The sequence below is a fragment of the Leguminivora glycinivorella genome, chromosome 15 (genome assembly GCF_023078275.1).
Source record: "Leguminivora glycinivorella isolate SPB_JAAS2020 chromosome 15, LegGlyc_1.1, whole genome shotgun sequence".
In the NCBI taxonomy this organism is placed as follows: domain Eukaryota; kingdom Metazoa; phylum Arthropoda; class Insecta; order Lepidoptera; family Tortricidae; genus Leguminivora; species Leguminivora glycinivorella.
This window is the reverse complement of record NC_062985.1, coordinates 96840-120166: the sequence shown is the minus strand read 5'-3', so window position 1 is coordinate 120166 and position 23327 is coordinate 96840. Positions and strand designations below refer to the sequence as shown.

The window sequence follows — 23327 nt, the reverse complement described above, 5'->3', positions numbered from 1 at the left end:
GTTTCAATTCTTATTTCTTTGCTAAATTAAAAAAGTAAAACTGTACCTGGATTTCTTAGATTGAAGAATTAAAATTATATTTTTTGTTTCAGGTAACATCTGGAGACAGCTGCTGTTCTTTCATTAATAAAAATGGTGATTAAAATGTATGAAGAAATCCTAGAAGAAGACAGGTATTTGATATTTGTGTGCAGCGGACCTAAAAAAGGGACCGTTGTAAAATATGGCTCTTACGAATAGAGATAAAAGATTGAAGAATCGATGGCCGTTGGTCTTATAATTCTCTAGTGCAAATTTAGGAGTTTCAACTCAAAACTTGTCAAAAATCGATGACAACTGTGTGGAGCCTCTTAAGTGTTTTTACAATAATTGAAGCTAAAGTATTGTGTTGCAATAATATCGAGGCTTTTGACTTCGTACACTTTCCTCCAATTTCTTGTTTGTCGACACAGTCGGTGTTATATTGTTAGTAGGTTTAAGTATCCACTTTTCTACACAGCTTGTATGGCGACACGGTTATTTAAATTGAGGCACCGACCATACGATTATCACGGCCAGGGTATTTACGTAGCCGAATGGCACAAACGCTCACGAAACGAAACGCTCGTAGATATCTGTCTCTATCGCTCTTGCGTATTGGCGCGACAGAGCCAGGTGCCGTAGCCTAATGGCATTTCTGCGACGCGAAACGAAAACGAAACGCCGCGAAAAGTAGTCTGGCTCTGTCGCGCCAATACGCAAGAGCGATAGAGATAGATATTTACGAGCGTTTCGTTTCGTGAGCGTTTGTGCCATTCGGCTACGCACCCAGACTACCTATCGCGACGTTTCGTTTTCGTTTCGCGTCGCAGAAATACCATTCGGCTACGAGGCTACCTAGGACCCATGTAACTGGAATTCCCGTTAGCGTATAATTCGGCGATTCGTGCCGTTTCCGGCGACAATTAACCCAGTTTACCTGCAGCTTGCGAAGCTCGGAACAGGGTTGTGTAATGACTTTGTGATTTCTGTCGTTGCCACGTTGCAAACAGGTGACACGAAGAACAGGCCCCGTAGCCGAATGGCATTTCTCCGACGCCAAACGAAAGCGATACGCCGCTGGCTCTGTCGCGCCAATACGCAAGCGCGATAGAGATAGATATCTACTAGCGCTTCGTTTCGTGAGCGTTTCGTGAGCGATTGTGCCATTCGGCTAGCCACCCAGTCATCGTCCTCCTCCCGGTAATGAAGGATTTAATAGGAATATTCTCTGAATGAATGAATATCGTCGGTCAAAAATTTTTACGCCATAGTATTTAATAGCACGATGCCGGGTGATAATTAAGGGATCGTTTCAAATATAGTTTCGTGATTTATTTTCACAAAAAGTTATACATGTTTTGTTCAACAAGTGCTCAGTTATACCTTTAAATGTAGTAAAATACACATACCTACCGACAATATTTCGAAACATTTCTTGTCTCATCTAACAAATTTCTGTTCCTAAAACGTGATTTTTTTTAAACACAAAAAATTTAATACTGTTACCAATCTAAATATATTGAGATGCTTATTTATATTACTGAATGCTTATGCCAAAAGTTTTAAAATAGCAGCATTTTGGGAAAAACCCATGCTATCAAATGAAACTTGTTGAATGATCTCGGTGTTTTTATTAGGGTTCCGTAGTCAACTAGGAACCCTTATAGTTTCGCCATGTCTGTCTGTCCGTCCGTCTGTCCGTCCGTCCGTCCGTCCGTCCGTCCGTCCGTCCGTCCGTCCGTCCGTCCCAGGGATCAATATTGGGGCCTTTCCTGTTCCTTATCTACATAAATGACTTGCCATTCCTTGTAAAGACCCACCATGATATAGTATTGTTTGCAGACGACACCTCACTTATTTTCAAACTCAAACGACAGCAACAAGCTCACAGTGATGTAAACAATGCTATCTCTAAAGTAGTGAACTGGTTCAATGCTAATAATTTATTATTAAATGAAAAAAAGACTAAATGTATTAAGTTTGTCACTAATAGTAACGTAAGGAATGAGCAAACAAGTGTCGTTGTGAAGGATGAGGAATTGGAACTGGTAGATAGTACAGTTTTTCTTGGTATAACTTTAGATTCTAAACTTCAGTGGGGTCCCCATATTGTTAACCTCTCGAATAGACTTAGTTCTGCAGCTTTTGCAGTGAGCAAGATCCGTCAGTTAACAGACGTGAAAACAGCTCGATTAGTTTATTTTAGTTACTTTCACAGCATTATGTCATATGGTATTTTACTTTGGGGCAGTGCTTCAGAGATAAATACCATATTTATTCTGCAGAAGAGGGCTATTCGAGCAATATATAAAATGAACCATAGAGACTCACTTAGAGATAAGTTTAAGGACATTAATATAATGACAGTGCATTGTCAATATATTTATGAGAATATTATGTATGTACATAAAAACATTTGTAATTTTAAGAAAAAACTGTGATGTACATAGTATAAATACTAGAAATAAACATAAACTCGCGGTGCCCTTCACACGGCTCTGTAAAATTAAAAAATCATTCATGGGTAATTGTGTTCGATTTTATAATAAACTTCCGAATCATATTACTGACTTGTCAATTAATAAATTTAAGAATCATGTAAAGCGTGTACTCATTTCCAAAGCTTATTATACAACACAAGACTACATGAATGATAAAACAACGTGGGATTAATTGTTATTCGAAATGGTTTCTTATTTTTACGTTTTATTATTATTAATATTCTTGATGAAATTAATATTGTATTTTTTTGGACATTGGATTTTTCCTAGAAATATTCTAGACATGTATTTTTATATATACATATACCTAATTATATATTTTTTGTTTAACGATTATTTTTATATGAAATTGTATATTATAGACTCAATATTATTATGAACAATAATTTACAACAATAAATTGCTCTGATAATTAGGTTAGATTAAGATCATAATATATATGTAATGAACTATTCATAAGAGCTTGTAACTAGGCCTACATGAATAAAGATATTTTGAATTGAATTGAATTGTCCGTCCGTCCGTCCGCGGATAATCTCAGTAACCGTTAGCACTAGAAAGCTGAAATTTGGTACCAATATGTATATTAATCACGCCAACAAAGGGCAAAAATAAAAAATGGAAAAAAATGTTTTATTAGGGTACCCCCCCTACATGTAAAGTGGGGGCTGATATTTTTTTTCATTCCAACCCCAACGTATGATATATTGTTGGATAGGTATTTAAAAATGAATATGGGTTTACTAAGATCGTTTTTTGATAATATTAATATTTTCGGAAATAATCGCTCCTAACGGAAAAAAAGTGCCCCCCCCCCCCCTCTAACTTTTGAACCATAAGTTTAAAAAATATGAAAAAAATCACAAAAGTAGAACTTTATAAAGACTTTCTAGGAAAATTGTTTTGAACTTGATAGGTTCAGTAGTTTTTGAGAAAAATACGGAAAACTACGGAACCCTACACTGAGCGTGGCGCGACACGCTGTTGGCCGGTTTATTTACTAACAATCTTATTTGTTGAATCATTATATTTCGTCATGTCACAATTTTTTCGCACTTATGCAAAGAATTATTAGAGTCAACTTGCTACATTTGTGGCGTGGCTCGATGTTGTTCCAGTAATATCATGAGCATATATCACGCGAGTATCAAATTATAGTTAATTATAGACTATGTAACTAGGATTAAATCAAACTGGTAACTTTCTACGGTAGCTTGTGAGAATTTAATTTTTATGGATAGACATTCGGTACGAATGTATAGCGCTGGCAAATAAATATAGTAAATTTCTTGCTTGATGTTTTAAAAATCTGTTCACTTTCTTTTCGCAGTTACGTCACTTTAAAAAAACTTGCAGTCAGTAAAAGTTTTCCTATAGAGTAAAAGTTTTTTTCAGTACAGATGGTGTTTTTTTTTAGTAACTAGTGCAAGAAGGTTCATTATATGCCAGGTCGAAACTTCGGAGGCTCATCTGTACTGAAAAACGTCGTACGATACACGTGCGAAAAGGAAATTCGTAACTCGTGTCGATTTAAAACACTCCCTTCGGTCGTGTTTTAATTTATCGCCACTCGTTTCGAACTTCATTTTTTACGCACTTGTATCATAATGTACTATTAAGAATTTACAATCAGCCATGATTGTTGTAATATCCCCGTAAACCCAATTCGAATTATTCTGATTTTGAATTTGGAACACTCTTTTACTTATACCGGGTGCCCGGTAATTAATGGACAACCTTTTAACCACCAAGAGGGCACCTTATACTGGTCCAGAAAATCGACTTTAAGGTTTAGTAAAAATCGCCTGGTTTTCGAGATTTTCACACTTTTTAAAATTTTAGGTAGTATTAAAATTTTAAAAATTGTGAAAATCTCGAAAACCAGGCGACTTTTACTAAACCTTAATGTCGATTTTCTGGACCAGTATAAGGTGCCCTCTTGGTGGTTAAAAGGTTGTCCATTAATTACCGGGCACCCGGTATAATATGCAGTAAAAATTATAATTGTCACTTTCCATCAGTGTTGTCACATACAATTTGAACAAAATGGTAGACCCGGGTGAAAAAATAGGTAGAAACTGGTAGAATTAGAAACGAAAAATAGGTAGATCTACCTGTTTTAATACCATCTAAGGTAAGTCCAGTTTTAATGATTAAAAATGCTTCTAAACTATTAAAAATATATTTATTGGTTTACTTGGTGAGTTCTTTATGGTGTTTATACATGTTTTTGTTAAAATATTTTAAACACAAGCTAGTGTCTCCATTGTTCGCAATGAACCGCTTTGTATGAAGCAGCCCCTCTAACGTTTCCGTACATAATCTGTTCCTTTGACAAGTTTTCATCAGATTTATTGAAGAAAATAGCCTTTCTACATTTGCACTGCTATGAGGAATGTCATTGTCAAATGACACTGTCACTGTCACTACCAGGCTGTCAGTGTCAAAACTGTCAAACATCAAGACTTTCAAGCCGACTCACCCACAGATTATTCACTAAACACGTTCCGATTTAAGTAAAATGCTGTAATTATAAGACAGGTAAAACTTAATTTCGTAACACGCATGGAGAATTTTCTACAATAGTAATATTTTAGAAAATAGGTAGATTTAGGACCGAAATAGGTAGACAGGTAGACGGGAGGCAAAATAGGTAGATCTACCTATAAATAGGTAGATGTGACAACACTGCTTTCCATTATAGAGGAATAAGTTAGGGAAGAGTTGTAACTCCATGCTAGCCCCGATGCATATGTTTTCGACTAGTCAGACCATTTTTTGAGGTTCTCCTGATTGTACAAAAATAATGTCTTAGTTCAAAAATCATTAATGTTTAATGCTAATACTAATCTAGTTTATTTTTTATGGTAGTATTGTACAATAACTCAAACTAAATCCAAATAATATCATTGGTACTAAAAGGGAAAAAATTACGATTTTTATTTTATTTTTTATGGGTGGGTATTACTACACATGCCAAATGTAAGGGGGCCCAAAGGAAGTAGGTAACTAAGTTCTGCTAATAAACTAAAAAACAAATCTTCAAGCCTATGCATGCAGAAGTGCTATAGGAGTGGTGAACGTGGTTAAGACGTGGTTTTTAAATTTATTTATTTTTTACAATATAAGTCACATGCAATTTTATTTTACAATCAAATTAAACTATATCACAGTACTTTTGTATAGGCATTGTAAGTGACATCTAGTGACAATCACGCGTCAACTAACGTAAATCATCAGTACTGCTACTTGTCAATAGATGTCGCGACGGACGAAGAGTCTAATGCCCACCAATTTTTAGATAATATTACAAAAGTATTAATTAGTATTCTGTTTTCAATTCCTTCTGCTTGTATAATAAGTTGTAAACTGTTAATATTAAACTTTTCGCAGACGAGACAATGTTGCCACCTAGTATTGAGTATTGGTACTGATAATTCACGCTATTTGACGCGTGATTGTCGCTAGATGTCACTTAACTATGCCTATACAAATAACCCGCATTTACTGATGTATGGAGTTACAAATCATCCGTTACTTATTTTCTATGCTTTCCACGAGAGAAGGGTTATTTTGCATATTAACCCCGTAACCCGTCACCACATTCCATTCATAATTTTATCCGATCAAAAACTTAACGACCCGTTTTCTTAATAATCTTAATCCAATTTCATCCAATCCAATCGCGCCAATCCCAGTAGTATTCCATTAGGGACGCCATTTTGGATTAATTGCTTCTGCATAATACAAGTTTTCATTGTTAGTTAACGAGTTTTTATATTCTTCATAATTCCATATTTATGGGTTGAGTGGCTTTTGTTGTTAGATTAGAAATTTGATGATATTTAAAGGGCTTAATAATCTATAATTTATGTATTTGTTTCGGGATAATTGGTAAAGTGTGGTTTAATCCTTTTTTTTTACTTTCAAATGGTTTGAAGTCGCTTAGCACCCATACCCATAGTACAAGCTTTGCTTAGTTTGGGGCTAAGTTGATCTGTGTAAGGTGTCCCCACTATTTATTTATTATTTATTTATTTTTATTTAAATATGTACACGATTACAAGAGGTTCATTATATTGCATAATATTGCTTATTAGTGAAAGTGAAAGAAATACTGATTCGATAGTTGCAGGAAAAGTCTCAAAAAAAAAGAAAAAGGAAAGAAAGGAAAAAACAGAATAAGGGGGAAGAGGAAATTTACAAGAAATCTTCAAAAAAACAATCAGTATTGACGGATTCCAACAACGTACAACGCGTCACTATCTGGAGCTAATAGGTACTTGATCTATCACAAAGTTCGAATAGGTGCCCCTATTATTTATCATCTCCAAAATCTCTTACAAAATAAAGTAGTATTCTCTTCTTCAAAAACATATTTTCAAAATAAAATTTCAAATTGAACGGTTTAATTCCACTAAGCTGTTTTCACAGACAATACTACATATCTACATTTTATTAGGTCGTCTCCGTCGAGCTAAGGTCGTTACCCTCATTTACCCCCTGTAAAAACGAAGTTTATACTATATCCTTTAGGGTACTTACATCCTTATTGTCCTGATAGGGTTAGGAATAAGTTGCCTTTCGGTCCGAAAAGATCCTTCAGGGAAGTAGGTGGAGGAAATCTTATGTAATTGTGGGTAGGGGATAAGTGTGGCCTTTACATTAGGGGTTTTACACATTTATTAGTTTTACGCCATGTCTTGCGTGAGTGACGGGCCCGCGATGGCAATGCGATGCGATGCGATAAAATCAAACCTTCGATATCTATGGGCGTGTCTCAGGTGGGCGACGCGACGAACTTGCGATGAACACGCGATGCGATGCGATCAAACAGCTGGCTGGTAAGTTAAGTTCAGCGACTGTAAAACAAAATTGCAATAAATACTTGATAATCAAACTGTGAACAGTGTAGTAATGTGAAGTCTAGCCACCTCAGTTTTTAAGGGATCGGCCACACCTTCACTTGAAAAATATTGACGCACATCAAACGTCTGATGCGTCATGTTTAACAGCCAAGCGGGTGTGGCAGTCTTCAAGAAGGTTATAGTTGTGATTACTTGTCTCTATTTTGATGCACAGTTAGTATGTTTTAGTTTATTAACGGTCCATTAGTATGTTTTGAACAGCGGGGTGTCAAGGTGTGTCATATGATCAATATTTTTCAGACACCTTGGAATGATCCTTTTTTTAAATTATAAATGGGCTTACTCTTGGCCACAGACTAGCCAAAGGCAAAGACTTGGCCTACGTTGGAGTGAGCTCGCCCAGAAGATGCCTGTTCACTCTTGATTTGAAGGTTGCCGGGTTATATGAGCTCGGAAATATACTTAGCCGCCGGCAAGGAATTCCACTCCTTGGCAGTGCGCATAAGAAAAGAAGAAGCAAAGCGCTTCGTGCGGATTCGTGGAATATCCACCAAGTAAGGATGGAGACCGGCCGTGCGTCTAATAGTCCGATGGTAGAGTGGGGACGGTGGAATAAGCTCGTGTAGCTCTTGAGCACACTCCCCGAAGTGCAACCTGTAAAACACCGACAGACTAGCGACTTTCCGCCGATGGGCCAAAGACTGTAGCTTGGCCGTTAGCTTCTTGTTCTTCTTCATATTTAAGAGCTGTACTCTTGTCAGTGGAGCAATCTCCAACTCGTCTGGCCCTCTGTTAGTAGGTATAACCTCTTTAACTGAGAGTCACTTGCACCACCGAAAATAGAGAGTAAGCCCGAGGTTAACCCACCATTTTATATGGAATTTGACAGCCCACTAACCTTGAGTTTTTAAGCGGGATGGCGCAAGTGGCCCTAAGGGTGTTAACACTACCCGAAACATTTCTTGTTTTGATTGGTTGATATAGTTTTCCTCAGTTTGGATGATATATCTAAGTATACATTTAATTTATATATCTTAGTGTAAAATATATAAGAGATTTATGCAGAAGATGTGCCTAAGAGGATTAACAGCTTTAATGAAATTACGGCTACAGCAAATTGGCGGAGAGCAGTCTTCGACAGGCAATAACCCTGTCCAAGTTATCCTTTGATCTAAGGAAATATTTACTATGCAGGTACCTACATACAGTAATTAAATTTACAAGTTGTGGTTTCTATTTTGTCTGTAACTACATTAGTGATACAGTATTTACTGCAAATAAAGAACAAATAAAGTGTTAACCTATTTACCCACCCACCCACATTTTAATGTATGCTTCTTGTTGTAAGCAGTAAATTCTGATACTGTAAATAACTAGAAACCAAATAAGAATTTTACTCTAAATGAATTTTTATTTGCACTATTAACACGAATTCACTGTAATAGAATCATTAATTATTATATTTAATGAACAGGATACTAAACTATCACAAGATTCACAAGAGTGCAAATCACCAGCGCCATCTATCTTCACCAGCAAACAACTGACGAACCCTTTACTGAAATGTATCGCAAAAATGTCCCAAATTATTCTTCGGTCCACGACAAATGCCTTTCCATTTACTTAAGACGATACGGTAGGGGTCAATTCTCCATACAAACGCTCTCGACTATTTCCTCCCTGGTTTTTAAAGATAGAGCAATGATTTTTTTCAATACAGATTTTTATTATTTATATCTGTGTCGGACCGTTTTGATTTTTTTGATATTCTGCTTTTTAAAGATTCTAGAGCCAATCAAAAATTTCCAAAAACGGCCTTATTCGTTGTGGCTCAAGATTGGTAATTAACCAAAAAAGCTAAACGGTCCGACATAGATTATTTCATTTTTATTCAGATTCTTAAATTTCGTTCCGATTGATTAAGTTTTGGAGGAGGAAAGAGTCGAGAGCGGAACCTCGATTTTAAAGATTTTTTTGAAATATCTTTTGACTGAGTTGTTCTTAATGGACAATTTTTTTTTCGATAAATCTAGTTAATAACACTTTTATATTTAACTAAAATTCCCAAGTTGAAAGGAGGGCTCCTTTCCATTTTAGCATTTTCGCTACCGTATCCTCTTAATGACCTATGCGTATTTGAAACTATAGCTACTTATGACCTTTTGAAGCTAGTAGGTCTTAGTCTGCTAAATGTCTATGTTAATTTCAAATGGCTTATGTATATTAGAAATGATAGGGACTTACGACGTTTTGCTTCCAGTTTAGGCTGTCAGCTCTCATAATGTATGGTACGGTTTGACGGCCTAAGATTAGCATGAGATGGGTCCGATGCTCCAAATTGCCTCGGCTTTGGTATACAGAGTGGACATGAACGAGCAAAACTTAAATATTTATAAACCCTTATTCTTTCGACAATCTAGAAAAGTTGTATTTAAGGGCGACTGGATAGTGGTTCACCGGATGACAATGACTGTTTAGTTATTTATCGTTGTTATTTTTAGGGTTCCGTAGTCAACTAGGAACCCTTATAGTTTCGCCATGTCTGTCTGTCCGTCCGTCCGTCCGTCCGTCCGTCCGTCCGTCCGTCCGTCCGTCCGTCCGTCCGTCCGTCCGTCCGTCCGTCCGTCCGTCCGTCCGTCCGTCCGTCCGTCCGTCCGTCCGTCCGCGGATAATCTCAGTAACCGTAAGCACTAGAAAGCTGAAATTTGGTACCAATATGTATATCAATCACGCCAACAAAGTGCAAAAATAAAAAATATAAAAAAATGTTTTATTAGGGTACCCCCCCTACATGTAAAGTGGGGGCTGATATATTTTTCATTCCAACCCCAACGTGTGATATATTGTTGGATAGGTATTTAAAAATGAATAAGGGTTTACTAAGATCGTTTTTTGATAATATTAATATTTTCGGAAATAATCGCTTCTAAAGGAAAAAAAGTGCGTCCCCCCCCCCTCTAACTTTTGAACCATACGTTTAAAAATATGAAAAAAATCACAAAAGTAGAACTTTATAAAAACTTTCTAGGAAAATTGTTTTGAACTTGATAGGTTCAGTAATAGTTTTTGAGAAAAATACGGAAAACTACGGAACCCTACACTGAGCGTGGCCCGACACGCTCTTGGCCGGTTTTTTTATTTTAAGGCTGATATCATTATTTTTCATGATAAGTAAATAGACGTACCTTCTAACTGGTCGATAGAAAAAGTTATGTAGGTATCAAAGTAAAATTAGCGAGTGAACAAGTTGCTCGGACTAGTTCTATTTATTTAATCAATCATTATACATTACGTTATACCTAAACTTCCTGTCAGTTATTTTGTTCGTTACTTCATCGACAAGAGCCCAGGCCCCGTAGCTGAGTGGCATTTCTGCGACGAGAAACGAAAACGAAACGCCGCGAAAGGTAGTCTGGCTCTGTCACGCCAAAATGCAAGAGTGGTAGATAAAGAGATAGATATCTACGAGTGTTTCGTTTCGTGAGTGTTTGTGTCATTCGGCTACGTACCCTGTTCTTTTTGTGATGATGATTCTCTATTCCTATTTTACATAAGTGTGTTTTTCAGTTCGTAATCACACACCCTGTATACCACACCTGGCTTTGTTCCACAAAAGGCAGATAGTGAGTTGCTAATTTATGTGAACAGGAACACGAGGAACAAAGAGCAAATGTACCTAATTAGGTTTAACTAACATAAAAGGCTTTTTTTAAAAGCTTTCGGGATTAATTAAAACATACGATCTAGACAAAGGTTTTATTAAATACGCAAAATACGGAGGATTTAAAATTTCATCACATTTTACAGTCCTTTTCATTCATTAGAATTTAAACGCTGCTAATGAGTCCACATTTATAATACATAAGCATAATACTACAATGAAATTTTAATTAAAAGTTTTATGTATTTTAATGAGAAGGCATAATTATGGTACCTAGACCAAAAACAGTTGCAGCCTATCAAATTCTTGATTATCTTCTTCTTCTATTGCTGTGACTGCTTCATATTCATCTTCACCTTTCATAAACTGTTCTATTTCTATTAAAGATTTCATTCCCGTCTCTGGCAGTACTTTATTGATAAAAATCAATATAGAAAGCATTACAAAAACAGCTATGAATAAAATCCAATGCAACCCTAACAATGTTGATAATGTTGGTATGAATTTCAAAATTGTATTACCAAATGCCCATAAGTATGCACATGTTAATGAACTGCCCACTCCTTTATAAGACATAGGGAATATTTCTCCAAGGAGAGAGAATGGTAACGCTGTTGTACCTAAAGACATAAACATTGCAAAACCTGTAACTACAGTCAAGAACAACCATAAATAATCCTTAGAAAACAAATGAAGCGACTGCAATATAACGAACAGACTCGTTAAACCTAAAAACAGAATCGAACAAGATCCTGTAAATAAGAACAAAGTTTTCCTTCGAACAATCTGCAGCAAAACGCAAGCGGTCAATGAACATACCAAAGCTAGAACATCCAAAATAATAGTCCCTATATATTTCCCATTAGTTAATTTAAATATGTTTCTAAAGGAGCTGTTTGAAACGATATTTTCGCCTCCGAAACCTACGAAGCTGAACAGCAATATCATTATAGAAAGAGGCTTTAGAAAATCCACTTTTATTAATGACCGTAGATAATCCAGGATCTTCTCTCTAACGCCTAATTTCCTTACAGGCTTCATTGCCTCCAATTGAATTTTAATTTTATAAGTCAGCATTAAACTTTCTAATTCCTTGCAAGCTTCTTGGTCGCTTCCTCGTAGCCAGTGAAAATTTTCTGCGCACATCACCATATGACCTTGACTTATCAGCCAATAGGGACTCTCTGGTGATAGATAAGAAACTATTAATCCGTAAAAAGCTGTCAATAACCCTAATGCAGAAATTAATCCCCAGCAAGAATAGATCCCCGAAATATGGCTGAGCAATACACCTAAAGATATCATAGCCGTTTCAAGCATAAGAAACGTTCCTCGATACTTCGGGCTGCACATTTCAGAAATGATGATACTGCTGATTGTGGCGGCGCCGCCAAGTGCGATATTATGAAGAATATTAACCAATAGTAGCCCGGTGAAATGCTTGGCGGCGAAGCTGATTAACCAGCTGAATAAAAGAGGCAAGATGGTCGCAATGGCTGCTATCCGACGGCCTTTCTTCTGCATTGTGTAGGGTATTATCAGAATAGACGGTACGAACGCCACCTCTCCGGCGGTTTCTGTAAAGGAAAATTAAATTCACTTAGAAACCGAGATAGGACTGTTATCTTTTCTGTTTAATTATTCAACTAAGTCTTCTGGGCAAGCTCACTCCATTTTCACGACCGGTCTGGCGCAGTCGGTAGTGACCCTGCCTGCTACGCCGCGGTCCCGGGTTCGAATCCCGGTAAGGGCATTTATTAGTGTGATGAGCACAGATATTTGTTCCTGAGTCATGGATGTTTTCTATGTATATAAGTATTTATATATTATATATATATCGTTGTCTGAGTACCCACAACACAAGCCTTCTTGAGCTTACCGTGGGCCTCAGTCAATCTGTGTAAGAATGTCCTATAATAATATTTATTTATATTTATCGTAGGCCACGTCTTTGCCTTTGGCTAGTCTGTGTTCAAGAGTAAGCCCATTAATAAAATAAAATAAATTATAATTTAGGGTCCCCCCACATCTGGCGTCTCGCGAGCGTAGCGTCGGGCCAACTGTATGGAAAAAGACGCTGCGTCGACGTCGCGCCGACGCGGCGTCAGGCTTTTCCATACAGTTGGCCCGACGCTAATACGCTCGCGAGACGCTAGGGATGAAAGGAAATCTAAGTGAGGTTTTTATCAGTGTGATTGGATTGAATAAAATATTTCTTAGTTTAAAAGACAGTTGCTCCACTATGTCAACATAATCAGATTAGTTACGATCACTGATACCTAATGGCGGCCAAGACTGAGCTCATTTGTAATTTAAAAAAAACACGGATACCTATGCTATATTTCATGTGGGATTTTTAACTGGAGATATTAACGCATTCTCATAATTGAAGCACAATATATATACAAAATACAACTTCACAATACTTAGACTTATATGGACCGGGATAAAGACCGTGATTACCTTTTTGACTGTTTTAATGCATGCAACTGCGTCGACATATCGGCAGCTCGAAAAAAATCTAAAAGGTAATCACGGTCTATCGGTCTATATCCCGGTCAATATAAGTCTAATGAAAATAATCGTGAATCATTCAAATTTGCAATACGTAATGATGAAAATAATTTAAGTAATTAACAACATAAACAAACGAGTGACCAAAAATATTACAAATAGTTTATCCCACGTTTATCCTATCAGAAAATATCGTGTCACTAAAGTTATTTGCCTACCAATAAAACCCATTGATGTGTTATCGAAATGTCTTGTGTCGTCTTCTAGAAGGTTCTGGTCCAGGAAGGCAGCAAGGAACCCCAGTCCCAGGCCACAACTCAGGATCGTGCTGAGTATTCCACTCGCAACGAATATCTGGAAAAAAATGTTTGTTGTTATAATATGTTACTTGTACAGTGGCGGTATTCCGCATCTGTTTGATATTTGTGCTGTCACTTATTTTAGTTTAGCTCTTAGCTTAGTTTATTTAGTCCGAGACCCACTGAAAATCAGCGCTTCGGCATGCCGTGGCAATATGCTGAGTGGGCTCCCAATTTAACATCTAGATTGTGTTGTATTTATCTTTGTTATATTTGTCCACACTGATGTTAAATAAAAAATATTCTATTATATTCTATTCTAATTATTATAAAAGCACTTGTTTTTGACGAAAACCCAAACGAAATTATTAAAGTTATTAAAATACCTCTATATACTTATTATAAAAGAGAATTTGAAAAGAAAAAAACAAGCAATTAATTAAATTCAAGTCAACCCGGTGTACAGATTTTAATACAGACTTTTCATGACTTTTTCTTAGAAAAGATTTTTAGGACAAGAAGATAGCCACGAGGTATGAATTGACAACAGTTTTGGTCTTGTCACAATGATCCAAACAATAAAGAGTTGTCTAATGATTTTTTTTCAGACTTTAATCGAAATTCACGTCACAACATAGGGCTGATGCATTATTGACGAATTAATATAAACAACTATGAAATGAAATGAAATGAAATGAAATATTTATTTTCCAAGTAGGCATATTACAATGCGCTTATGAACGTCAAATAAAACTACGCCGGCTCTAACCCTACGCCTCAGCCTCGAGAAGATTTCAGTCCCCCCTCAGGTGGAGGAGGGTATCCACTATGGGACCGGCAAGAAACTCGGCGGGCCACTTCTTTTCAAAACATTACATCTTATATTTAACATGCATTAAAAAAAAACAAGATACAATTTAATAAGCAAAAGTATTCATAAAAGAAAATATTAACACAAGAAATTATACAAAGTACAAAGCTATTATGATTATTAATAAGAGATGTTAGAGATGTATAGAGTCTCTAAGTGTCAAAGTACATCTAAAAAAATTATACATGAAGAAAAAAACCGAATAACTAAAATAACTTTAGAGTTGTAAAAGACTCTTGTTGTCTTAAGCAAAGGAAAAAAAATATATATGTATACTTAATCTACTTTTTTCCTTGGAGATGTATATGGTCTCCAAGAGTCAGAAAGAAAAATAAACAAACAAGGACCGAACAGAGTGCCTCAACGTAATCTCATTCAAAATTAATGTTACATAGAATAGCATAGCCCCTATTAGCTGAAACAGACCGGTCTTCACAAACAGCACCCGTTCACGAATATGGCGCGCATCTCAGCCATCGCCTCCCTCAACCTTCATTCGGGAAGGTGGCGACCCGATCAACGACGTCACCGTAAGCAAAGACTTTTTAGCGAGCATGACATGTTCAAGCTGTCCGGGCTGTATTAAATATTCCAATAATAAGTGAATACGGTATACCTAGATGTAAGACACAACATTCCGTGCTTGTATGTTACATATTGACTTAATTGAAAACAAGATCTTGGGAGATGTAAAAGGTCCCCACAGTCAATTATAATTAATGGGATATAATAAAAAATAAAAATTTGGAGGTGTAAAGGTTCTCCAAGTGTCAAAAGAACTAGAAATAGAAAAAAAAATGCGTATGAAATACAAATTTCACGTCAAGAGACTGTTAAGCTAGCAATCTCCAACTAATTCTACAGAATACATATTAACTAGTATGTACTCAACAAGTCAATATATATATATACCGGTGGTGTAGTGCGCCGCATGAGATGGTCTCAGTTGATGAACGAGAATGTCATGCGAGCGTACTATGGGGCTACAGAGGGGGGAACTAGGCTGTCCGCGTATCGTTCAAGAATGCTGCTTCTGTTTCAGACGCTTGAACCCACCACCACCGTATCGGAGCAGCGACTGTCGGATCAGGTGCGTGTCATTCAGCGGTCAAAGCGGTTGGATGACGCCACACTTGATCGGCTTCGCCAGGAGGCTCTCGCTACTCGCGCGGACCCCGCCTCGGGGCGGGATTTGCCCGCCATGTCGCCGGACCCGGTGCCCGAACCCGACCTGGCACCGGAGGCGCCGCGGGTTGATTCCGGTAACGACGGCGGGGACTTCGCGAGTCAGAGCGAGAGTGAGCCTGCCAATGAGCAACTGAGGAGGTCTTTGGAAGAGGCGATTACGCAGTATCGCTCCACAAACAACCCTAGGCCACGATTACCACGTCTGCCCATGAATAGACGCAATCTAGCGCTAATAGGAGCCTTAAATGCTTTACTAGATCCATATATGCGGACTAGTAAAGATCTAGATGATACACACTCGATCATGTACTGCGGGGCCATCGCGGCGTGCCGTGTTGCTCGAGTCAAGTTTCCGGACGCTGACCGTGCAACTAGGACCGCCGGAGGTGTCCCTGCATGGCAAGTACGGATCGAGCGTCGTATCAACTCGTTTAGGACTCTCATTGCAAAGCTGATCTGCTTCAGAGGGGGTAATAATCGCCCCCGAGTAATGCGCTTTGTGAACCAGGCGTTCGCGGGGACGGGCATCAGGCCCCGCGACTATTTGGCCAATGTCACAGAGCGCATCGACTTCCTGAAGCAGAAAGTCTATGCATGGGCAAGCCGTATTCGCCGCTACAGAAAGCGTGTGGACCGATTCCAGCAGAATCGTCTTTTTCAAAGCGACCAAAGGAAAGTATACCGGAGGTGGGAGGAAACCGACCCTCGTGTGTCCGACGTGCGGCTACCGGATGCTACTGCCATGTCTGATTTCTGGCGTAGCATCTGGTCGGTGCCCGTTGAGCACACGGAGGGCGAGTGGATGGCCGTTGTCGAACGTGAGTGCGAGAACATCGAGCCTATGGGGGCTATCACCATCAGCCCCGACGACGTAAGTTGTGCTACCCGTACGGCCCAGAACTGGAAAAGTCCTGGACCGGACGGATTGCACAACTTCTGGCTAAAATGGTTTCGATGCTCGCACTCGCGTTTGGCAACGCAATTTCAACAAGCCCTCGATCTTGGTTCTCTCCCACCTTCCCTAACAACTGGTGTTACTTTCCTGCTCTATAAGTCCGGTAGTACCACGGAAGCAAAAAACTACAGACCCATTACGTGCTTGCCTACACTTTACAAGCTCCTTACATCCATTTTGAGAGCAAAAATTAACGCGCATATTGTCGCTAACAACATTCTGGCTCCCGCTCAAAATGGATGTAGGGTTGGGTCCCGTGGTACTAAAGAGCTCCTCCTCATAGACATGACCATCTGCCAACAAGTTCGGCGGAACAGGGGAGCCATCTCGGCCGCTTGGATTGACTATAAGAAGGCCTATGATTCGGTGCCTCATTCATGGCTGAGAAGGGTATTGGAGCTGTATAAACTTGATGCAGCTTTAATATCCTTCCTGGCTGCATGTATGAGGCAGTGGACCACAGTCCTTCGTCAACCAGGAGGCAGGGATGACCCCCCTGGCCCGCAGGACTTCATAAGGATTGAGCGAGGAATATTCCAGGGTGACAGTTTGAGTCCATTATGGTTCTGCCTAGCTCTGAATCCCCTCAGCACGCTGCTGAAGGATTCTGGGCTAGGTTGCCGGCTTCGGAGAGAGGGTGAAGTCATCTCTCACCTTCTGTACATGGACGATCTCAAACTATTTGCACCGAACGCCCAAGACCTGATGGTGCTATTGAAAACCACAGAAGTTTTCAGTACCGCCATCAGAATGGAGTTTGGTGTCGATAAGTGTGCGGTTATGCATGTACAGCGGGGGAGGTTGTAAATTCAGAAAATTTACAACTTTCTGAGACGATGTCGTTCAGATCTATCTCTGAATCAGAAACCTATAAGTACCTTGGTATGTCACAGTCGTTGGGTATTGAGGATGTTGGCATTAGACGGTCGGTGAAGGAGCGCTTTTTCAGTCGGCTCACAAAAGTCCTTAACAGTCTTTTGTCAGGAGGCAACAAAGTGCGCGCCTTTAACGCCTGGGTAATGCCTCTACTCACATACTCCTTTGGCATACTACGGTGGACCCAGACTGAGCTGGACGCCCTGGATCGGAGGGTCCGTTCACTGCTTACCACACATCGTATGTTACACCCGCGCTCGTCTGTTATGAGATTGTACATCCCACGGAAGTGCGGAGGTCGAGGCTTCCTAAACGCCAAAGATCTCCACAACCGTGAGGTGTACAATCTCAGGAATTACTTCCTTAACAACGAGTGTGGGATGCATCGTGATGTGGTGGCAGTTGACGGAAACCTCACGCCGCTCTCCTTGGCGAAAGAGAACTGGCGCAAACCTGTGGTACTAAGTACTGCGGACCGCAAGGCGGTATGGGAGAGCAAGCAGCTACACGGGCGGTTCTACAAGGCCCTCACGGGACCCGATGTAGACCTGCTCGCATCGGTGAACTGGTTACGATTCGGGGACCTCTTCGGAGAAACCGAGGGTTTTGCCTGTGCAATTGCGGACGAAGTTATGATGACGAACAACTACCGGAAATATATCCTGAAGGACGGTACGGTCGACATTTGTCGGGCATGCCGCCGTCCCGGAGAGTCACTCAGGCATATCATTTCCGGTTGTTCTCATCTTGCTAACGGCGAGTACCTGCACAGACATAATCTCGTAGCCAGGATTATTCACCAGCAACTTGCTCTTCAATACGGCCTTGTGGACCGCGAAGTACCGTACTACAAGTACTTGCCTGCGCCAGTTCTTGAAAATGGTCGTGCCACGCTCTATTGGGATCGATCTATTATCACTGACAGGACTATTGTAGCCAATAAGCCTGACATTGTGATAATAGATCGACCGCAACGCCGGGCCGTGCTCGTTGACATCACCATCCCCCATGATGAGAATCTCGTGAAAGCCGAGAAGGACAAGTCCAGTAAGTACCTAGACTTGGCTCACGAGATAACCGCCATGTGGGATGTTGATTCAACGATCATTGTTCCGATAGTCGTTTCAGCGAACGGTCTCATAGCGAAGAGTCTTGATCAACATCTTAAGAGACTCTCGCTAGGTGGCTGGATCAAGGGCCAGATGCAGAAGGCGGTGATCTTGGACACGGCGCGGATAGTCCGACGGTTCCTCTCTCTGCAGCCCTAACCACCGGCAGCTTGGGCCCTGCCCCGCTGCTGGCGGCACCCTAGGTTAGGTTTTTTATAATGTGTTTATATGTTTTTTATATTGTTTTGTATGTGTTTTTGTATTTTACTTTTATATTCATATTATAAAAAGCTTAACCTAAGAAGCAAAATAAATAAAGGATCAATAATTTAAACAGCCAGTAGCAACAGCGCCTTAAGCATGACACAATGTCTCCCCGGGACACTGCTAGCAAAACTATGACAGATTTTGAGCCTGGATAGTCGGCCATGGTGTAGTATCTCCCAGGTAATCATCAATTTTGTAGTACCCCTTTTTGAGAAGTGCACTTTTTATGTACTTCTTGAATGAAGTAAAGGGCAGATCCCATGCCTCTAAGGGTACCTTATTATAAAATGTTACACAGTTTCCCAGGAACGATTTCTTCACTTTCTGTAGTCGAAACTTGGAAACCGCTAGCTTATGTTTGTTCCGTGTATTATAACTATGAATATCTGACAGTTTCTTAAAGGACTCTATATTCTTATGAGTATACATTATCACATCTAGTATGTATTGTGAAGCTACTGTAAGGATGTCTATCTCCTTAAAGCGTTCCTTTAGTGAGTCACTAGAGAAAGAATCAAATTATTTTATTGAATATTTTTTGATTTGTTCTTTTTCAAGTAGGCACACTACTATATCGAACCCGGGTCTTCAGCTTACCATTACGGCGGGCGGATGGTCTAGTGGTAATGACGCTAGCCGCGTAAGCTGAAGACCCGGGTTCGGTTCCCGGCTCGGCCATCAGTGGGCCTTGTCGTTTTTTCTTTCGTATATGATTTCTATATCAATGTATGAGTTCATATAAAATAAACAAAAGTTTACCTAAAATAAAAATAGATAAATAAGACTTATATTGACCAGGATATAGACCGTGATTACCTTTTTGATTTTTGTCGAGCTCCCGATATTTCGACGCGGTCACGGTCTATATCCCGGTCAATATAAGTCAAATGAAAATAACCGTGAATCATTCTAAATAAATAATATCTGAAAACGACGAAAGTGACCTAGCGGCAATAAATTTATATTTCAGCGAGCAATCAACATTATCCACTCAACTAGGCTTTCACAGAAACTTTAAAATTCATTCGCTCTGTATGTTATTTTAAAAGTTTCTGCATATAAATGTACTATTGAAATAAAAGAGTGTTTTAAAATGGAAGTTTGAATTGCAATCCAGCGGAACAAAGCTTAAATAACTAGTATTTTTATTTCATTCTGCGTTTTCAAAGTGGTAAAAATATTTATGCAGTGTTTTCAAGTTCCTTTTCAAATATTTATTTCTGACTGTGAGATTCGTCGCTAAATTCCTCCTCATCAGTTAAACATAGCAGTAGCACAGATTAGAGAACAAAGCGTTGAGTTCAATGAGGTTCACATGATTTTTATTATTTTTTTATTTTATTATTCTAATAAGGTTCACAGCATAACAGTAAAAACTAAGGTACTGTGAAACTAAAAAGAAAAAAAAGACAATATATATAGCACAAATTAAAAAATACAAAACAGAGAGAAAAAAAATACAATATTCTATTGAGGCGACGACATAACAGCGTGGCTCCGTAGCGTTGTCTGACTCGGCGTAGGGTTCGGCAGGTTGCCCCGGAACCACCGAAACACCACGCCCTTCGGCCAGAAGTCTGCGCTCGCGATGGTGTCCTGCAGTGGCTGCGGCACGATGATGGCACGGCATGATGATGGACACACTTGCATCTTGTATAAATACTCGATTTCCTAGGCTGACCCTTTCATCCTTTATACTCGCTTTCCTAGGCTGACCCGTTCATCCTTTATACTCGCTTTCCTAGGCTGACCCGTTCATCCTTTATACTCGCTTTCCTAGGCTGACCCTTTCGTCCTTTATACTCGCTTTCCTAGGCTGACCCTTTCATCCTTTATACTCGCTTTCCTAGGCTGACCCTTTCATCCTTTATACTCGCTTTCCTAGGCTGACACTTTCATCCTTTATACTCGCTTTCCTAGGCTGACCCTTTCGTCCTTTATACTCGCTTTCCTAGGCTGATCCTTTCGTCTTTTATACTCGCTTTCCTAGGCTGATCCTTTCGTCTTTTATACTCGCTTTCCTAGGCTGATCCTTTCGTCTTTTATACTCGCTTTCCTAGGCTGATCCTTTCGTCTTTTATACTCGCTTTCCTAGGCTGATCCTTTCGTCTTTTATACTCGCTTTCCTAGGCTGATCCTTTCGTCTTTTATACTCGCTTTCCTAGGCTGATCCTTTCGTCTTTTATACTCGCTTTCCTAGACTGATCCTTTCATCTTTTATACTCGCTTTCCTAGACTGATCCTTTCATCTTTTATACTCGCTGTCCTAGGCTGACCCTTTCATCCTTTATACTCGCTTTCCCAGGTTGACCCTTTCATCCTTTATACTCGCTTTCCTAGGCTGATCCTTTCGTCTTTTATACTCGCTTTCCTAGGCTGACCCTTTCATCTTTTATACTCGCTGTCCTAGGCTGACCCTTTCATCCTTTATACTCGCATTCCTAGGCTGACCCTTTCATCCTTTATACTCGCTTTTCTAGGCTGATCCTTTCGTCTTTTATACTCGCTTTCCTAGGCTGACCCTTTCGTCTTTTATACTCGCTTTCCTAGGCTGACCCTTTCATCCTTTATACTCGCTTTCCTAGGCTGACCCTTTCATCCTTTATACTCGCTTTCCTAGGCTGACCCTTTCGTCCTTTATACTCGCTTTCCTAGACTGACCCTGTTGTCGTTTTCCCAGGCAGAAACAAGTTTTCTTTGGCTAAAATTCGTCTTTTCCATCCCCATCAAAGTCAAAAGTTACAAATATTTTGTCTTCAATCAAAATAAAAACGTATATATCTTTTTACGTATTCGACAACGCAAATTATTTTCTTCGAAAACAAGGTCAAGTTCATGGTTGTTTATGGGCTTGTTTACCCTGTGACATCGCGGGCCACGAACAGTGATATTTATGGCTCGCAGAACGGCCTACAAATCATTAGAAGTAGGTCGCTAAAGCGATTTGTCTTCTTTTGGCTGTATGAGGACATATGCTTATACTTGGTTTGGCTTCCTATTTAATCTCGGGGAACTTTTAATCCGATTATTACATATATTCTGAAGAAGCGCGTTAAGAAGCGGAGGTCGCGGGTTCGAACCCCGACTCGCACCAATATGAGTTTTTCGGAACTTATGTGCGAAATGTCATTTGATATTTCCAGTCGCTTTTCGGTGAAGGAAAACATCGTGAGGAAACCGGACTAATTCCAATAAGATCTAATTACCCTTCGGGTTGGAAGGTCAGACGGCAGTCGCTTTCGTAAAATTTGTGCCAACGCCAAATCTTGGGATTAGTTGTCAAAGCGGACCCCAGGCTCCCGTGAGCCGTGGCAAATGCCGGGATAACGCAAGGAGGATGATTACATCTAAAGAACATTATTAGTGCGTTTTCAGCTTTTGACACTATCCGATCCGATATCAGATGTACATAGGACCGACATCTCATACATTTAAGCCGCAATCTTTGATTTTTGCCTTTTAAATCCTTCGGAGATCCGATATCGGATCGGATAATGTGAAAACGCACTTACGCTGAATACATTTTTTTCTAAAAATATGAATTTTAGAAGGACAAATAAACAGATCTAAGTATATTATAAATATAAAATATAATTATAAATATTGTGGCGGACATTACCTACACAAATCAACGTAGCCCCAAACTAAGCAAAGCTTGTACTAAGGCGACGATATACATACTTATATACTTATATAGAAAACATCCATGACTCAGGAACAAATATCTGTGTTCGTCACACAAACAAAGGCCCTTACCGGGATTCGAACCCGGGACGGCGGCTTAGAGGGCAGGGTCGCTACCAACTACGCCAGAGACCGGTCGTCAAACATTTATGGTCTTACCTGATTTAAAAAAGGCGTCTGGAACCGTTCCATGGCCATTTTTGAAACAAAATTTTACTAAAACACCTCACACTTCACATTACTTCAGACACGAGATTCACATCATGGCGATGATATAAAACTGGCCAACTACATTAATCAAAATAAGTCATGATTTTTTATATAACCTTATCTCATTATACTGATGAATAACTACAGCATAGTATTGTATGATTATGCCCTCGTTAATTACTGTGAAAAGGTTCTATTTGCTGAGCTCAACGGCTAAGTATTTACGCTGTGAAAACAGCTGATCAAACATGACGTCAGAACGATTTCCCTCGCGACTTGAAGTGTTTCTACCTAGTTTTTAAT

At 39.4% G+C, this 23327-nt stretch overlaps 2 protein-coding genes across 3 annotated transcripts in view; one reads left to right on the top strand and one right to left on the bottom strand.

Moving 5' to 3' along the window:
* The window catches only part of LOC125233897 (microtubule-associated protein futsch), a 290060-nt gene that overhangs the window by 178717 nt on the left and 88016 nt on the right, over window positions 1-23327 (top strand). The gene's annotated exons all lie outside the window — the stretch shown is intronic.
* On the bottom strand, window positions 6722-23099 carry LOC125233898 (facilitated trehalose transporter Tret1-like). 2 transcript variants are annotated; one of them, XM_048140066.1, is made up of 4 exons: window positions 22974-23099; window positions 13784-13919; window positions 12471-12628; window positions 6722-7384 (listed from the first exon to the last, which is right to left on the bottom strand). In XM_048140066.1, the coding sequence occupies exons 1-4, from the start codon at window positions 23010-23012 to the stop codon at window positions 7352-7354; spliced, it is 366 nt and encodes a 121-aa protein (XP_047996023.1). In that variant the 5' UTR covers window positions 23013-23099; the 3' UTR covers window positions 6722-7351. The 2 variants fall into 2 exon arrangements, with proteins under 2 accessions (XP_047996023.1, XP_047996022.1); XM_048140065.1 differs by lacking the exon at window positions 6722-7384 and having other exon boundaries at window positions 11133-12628.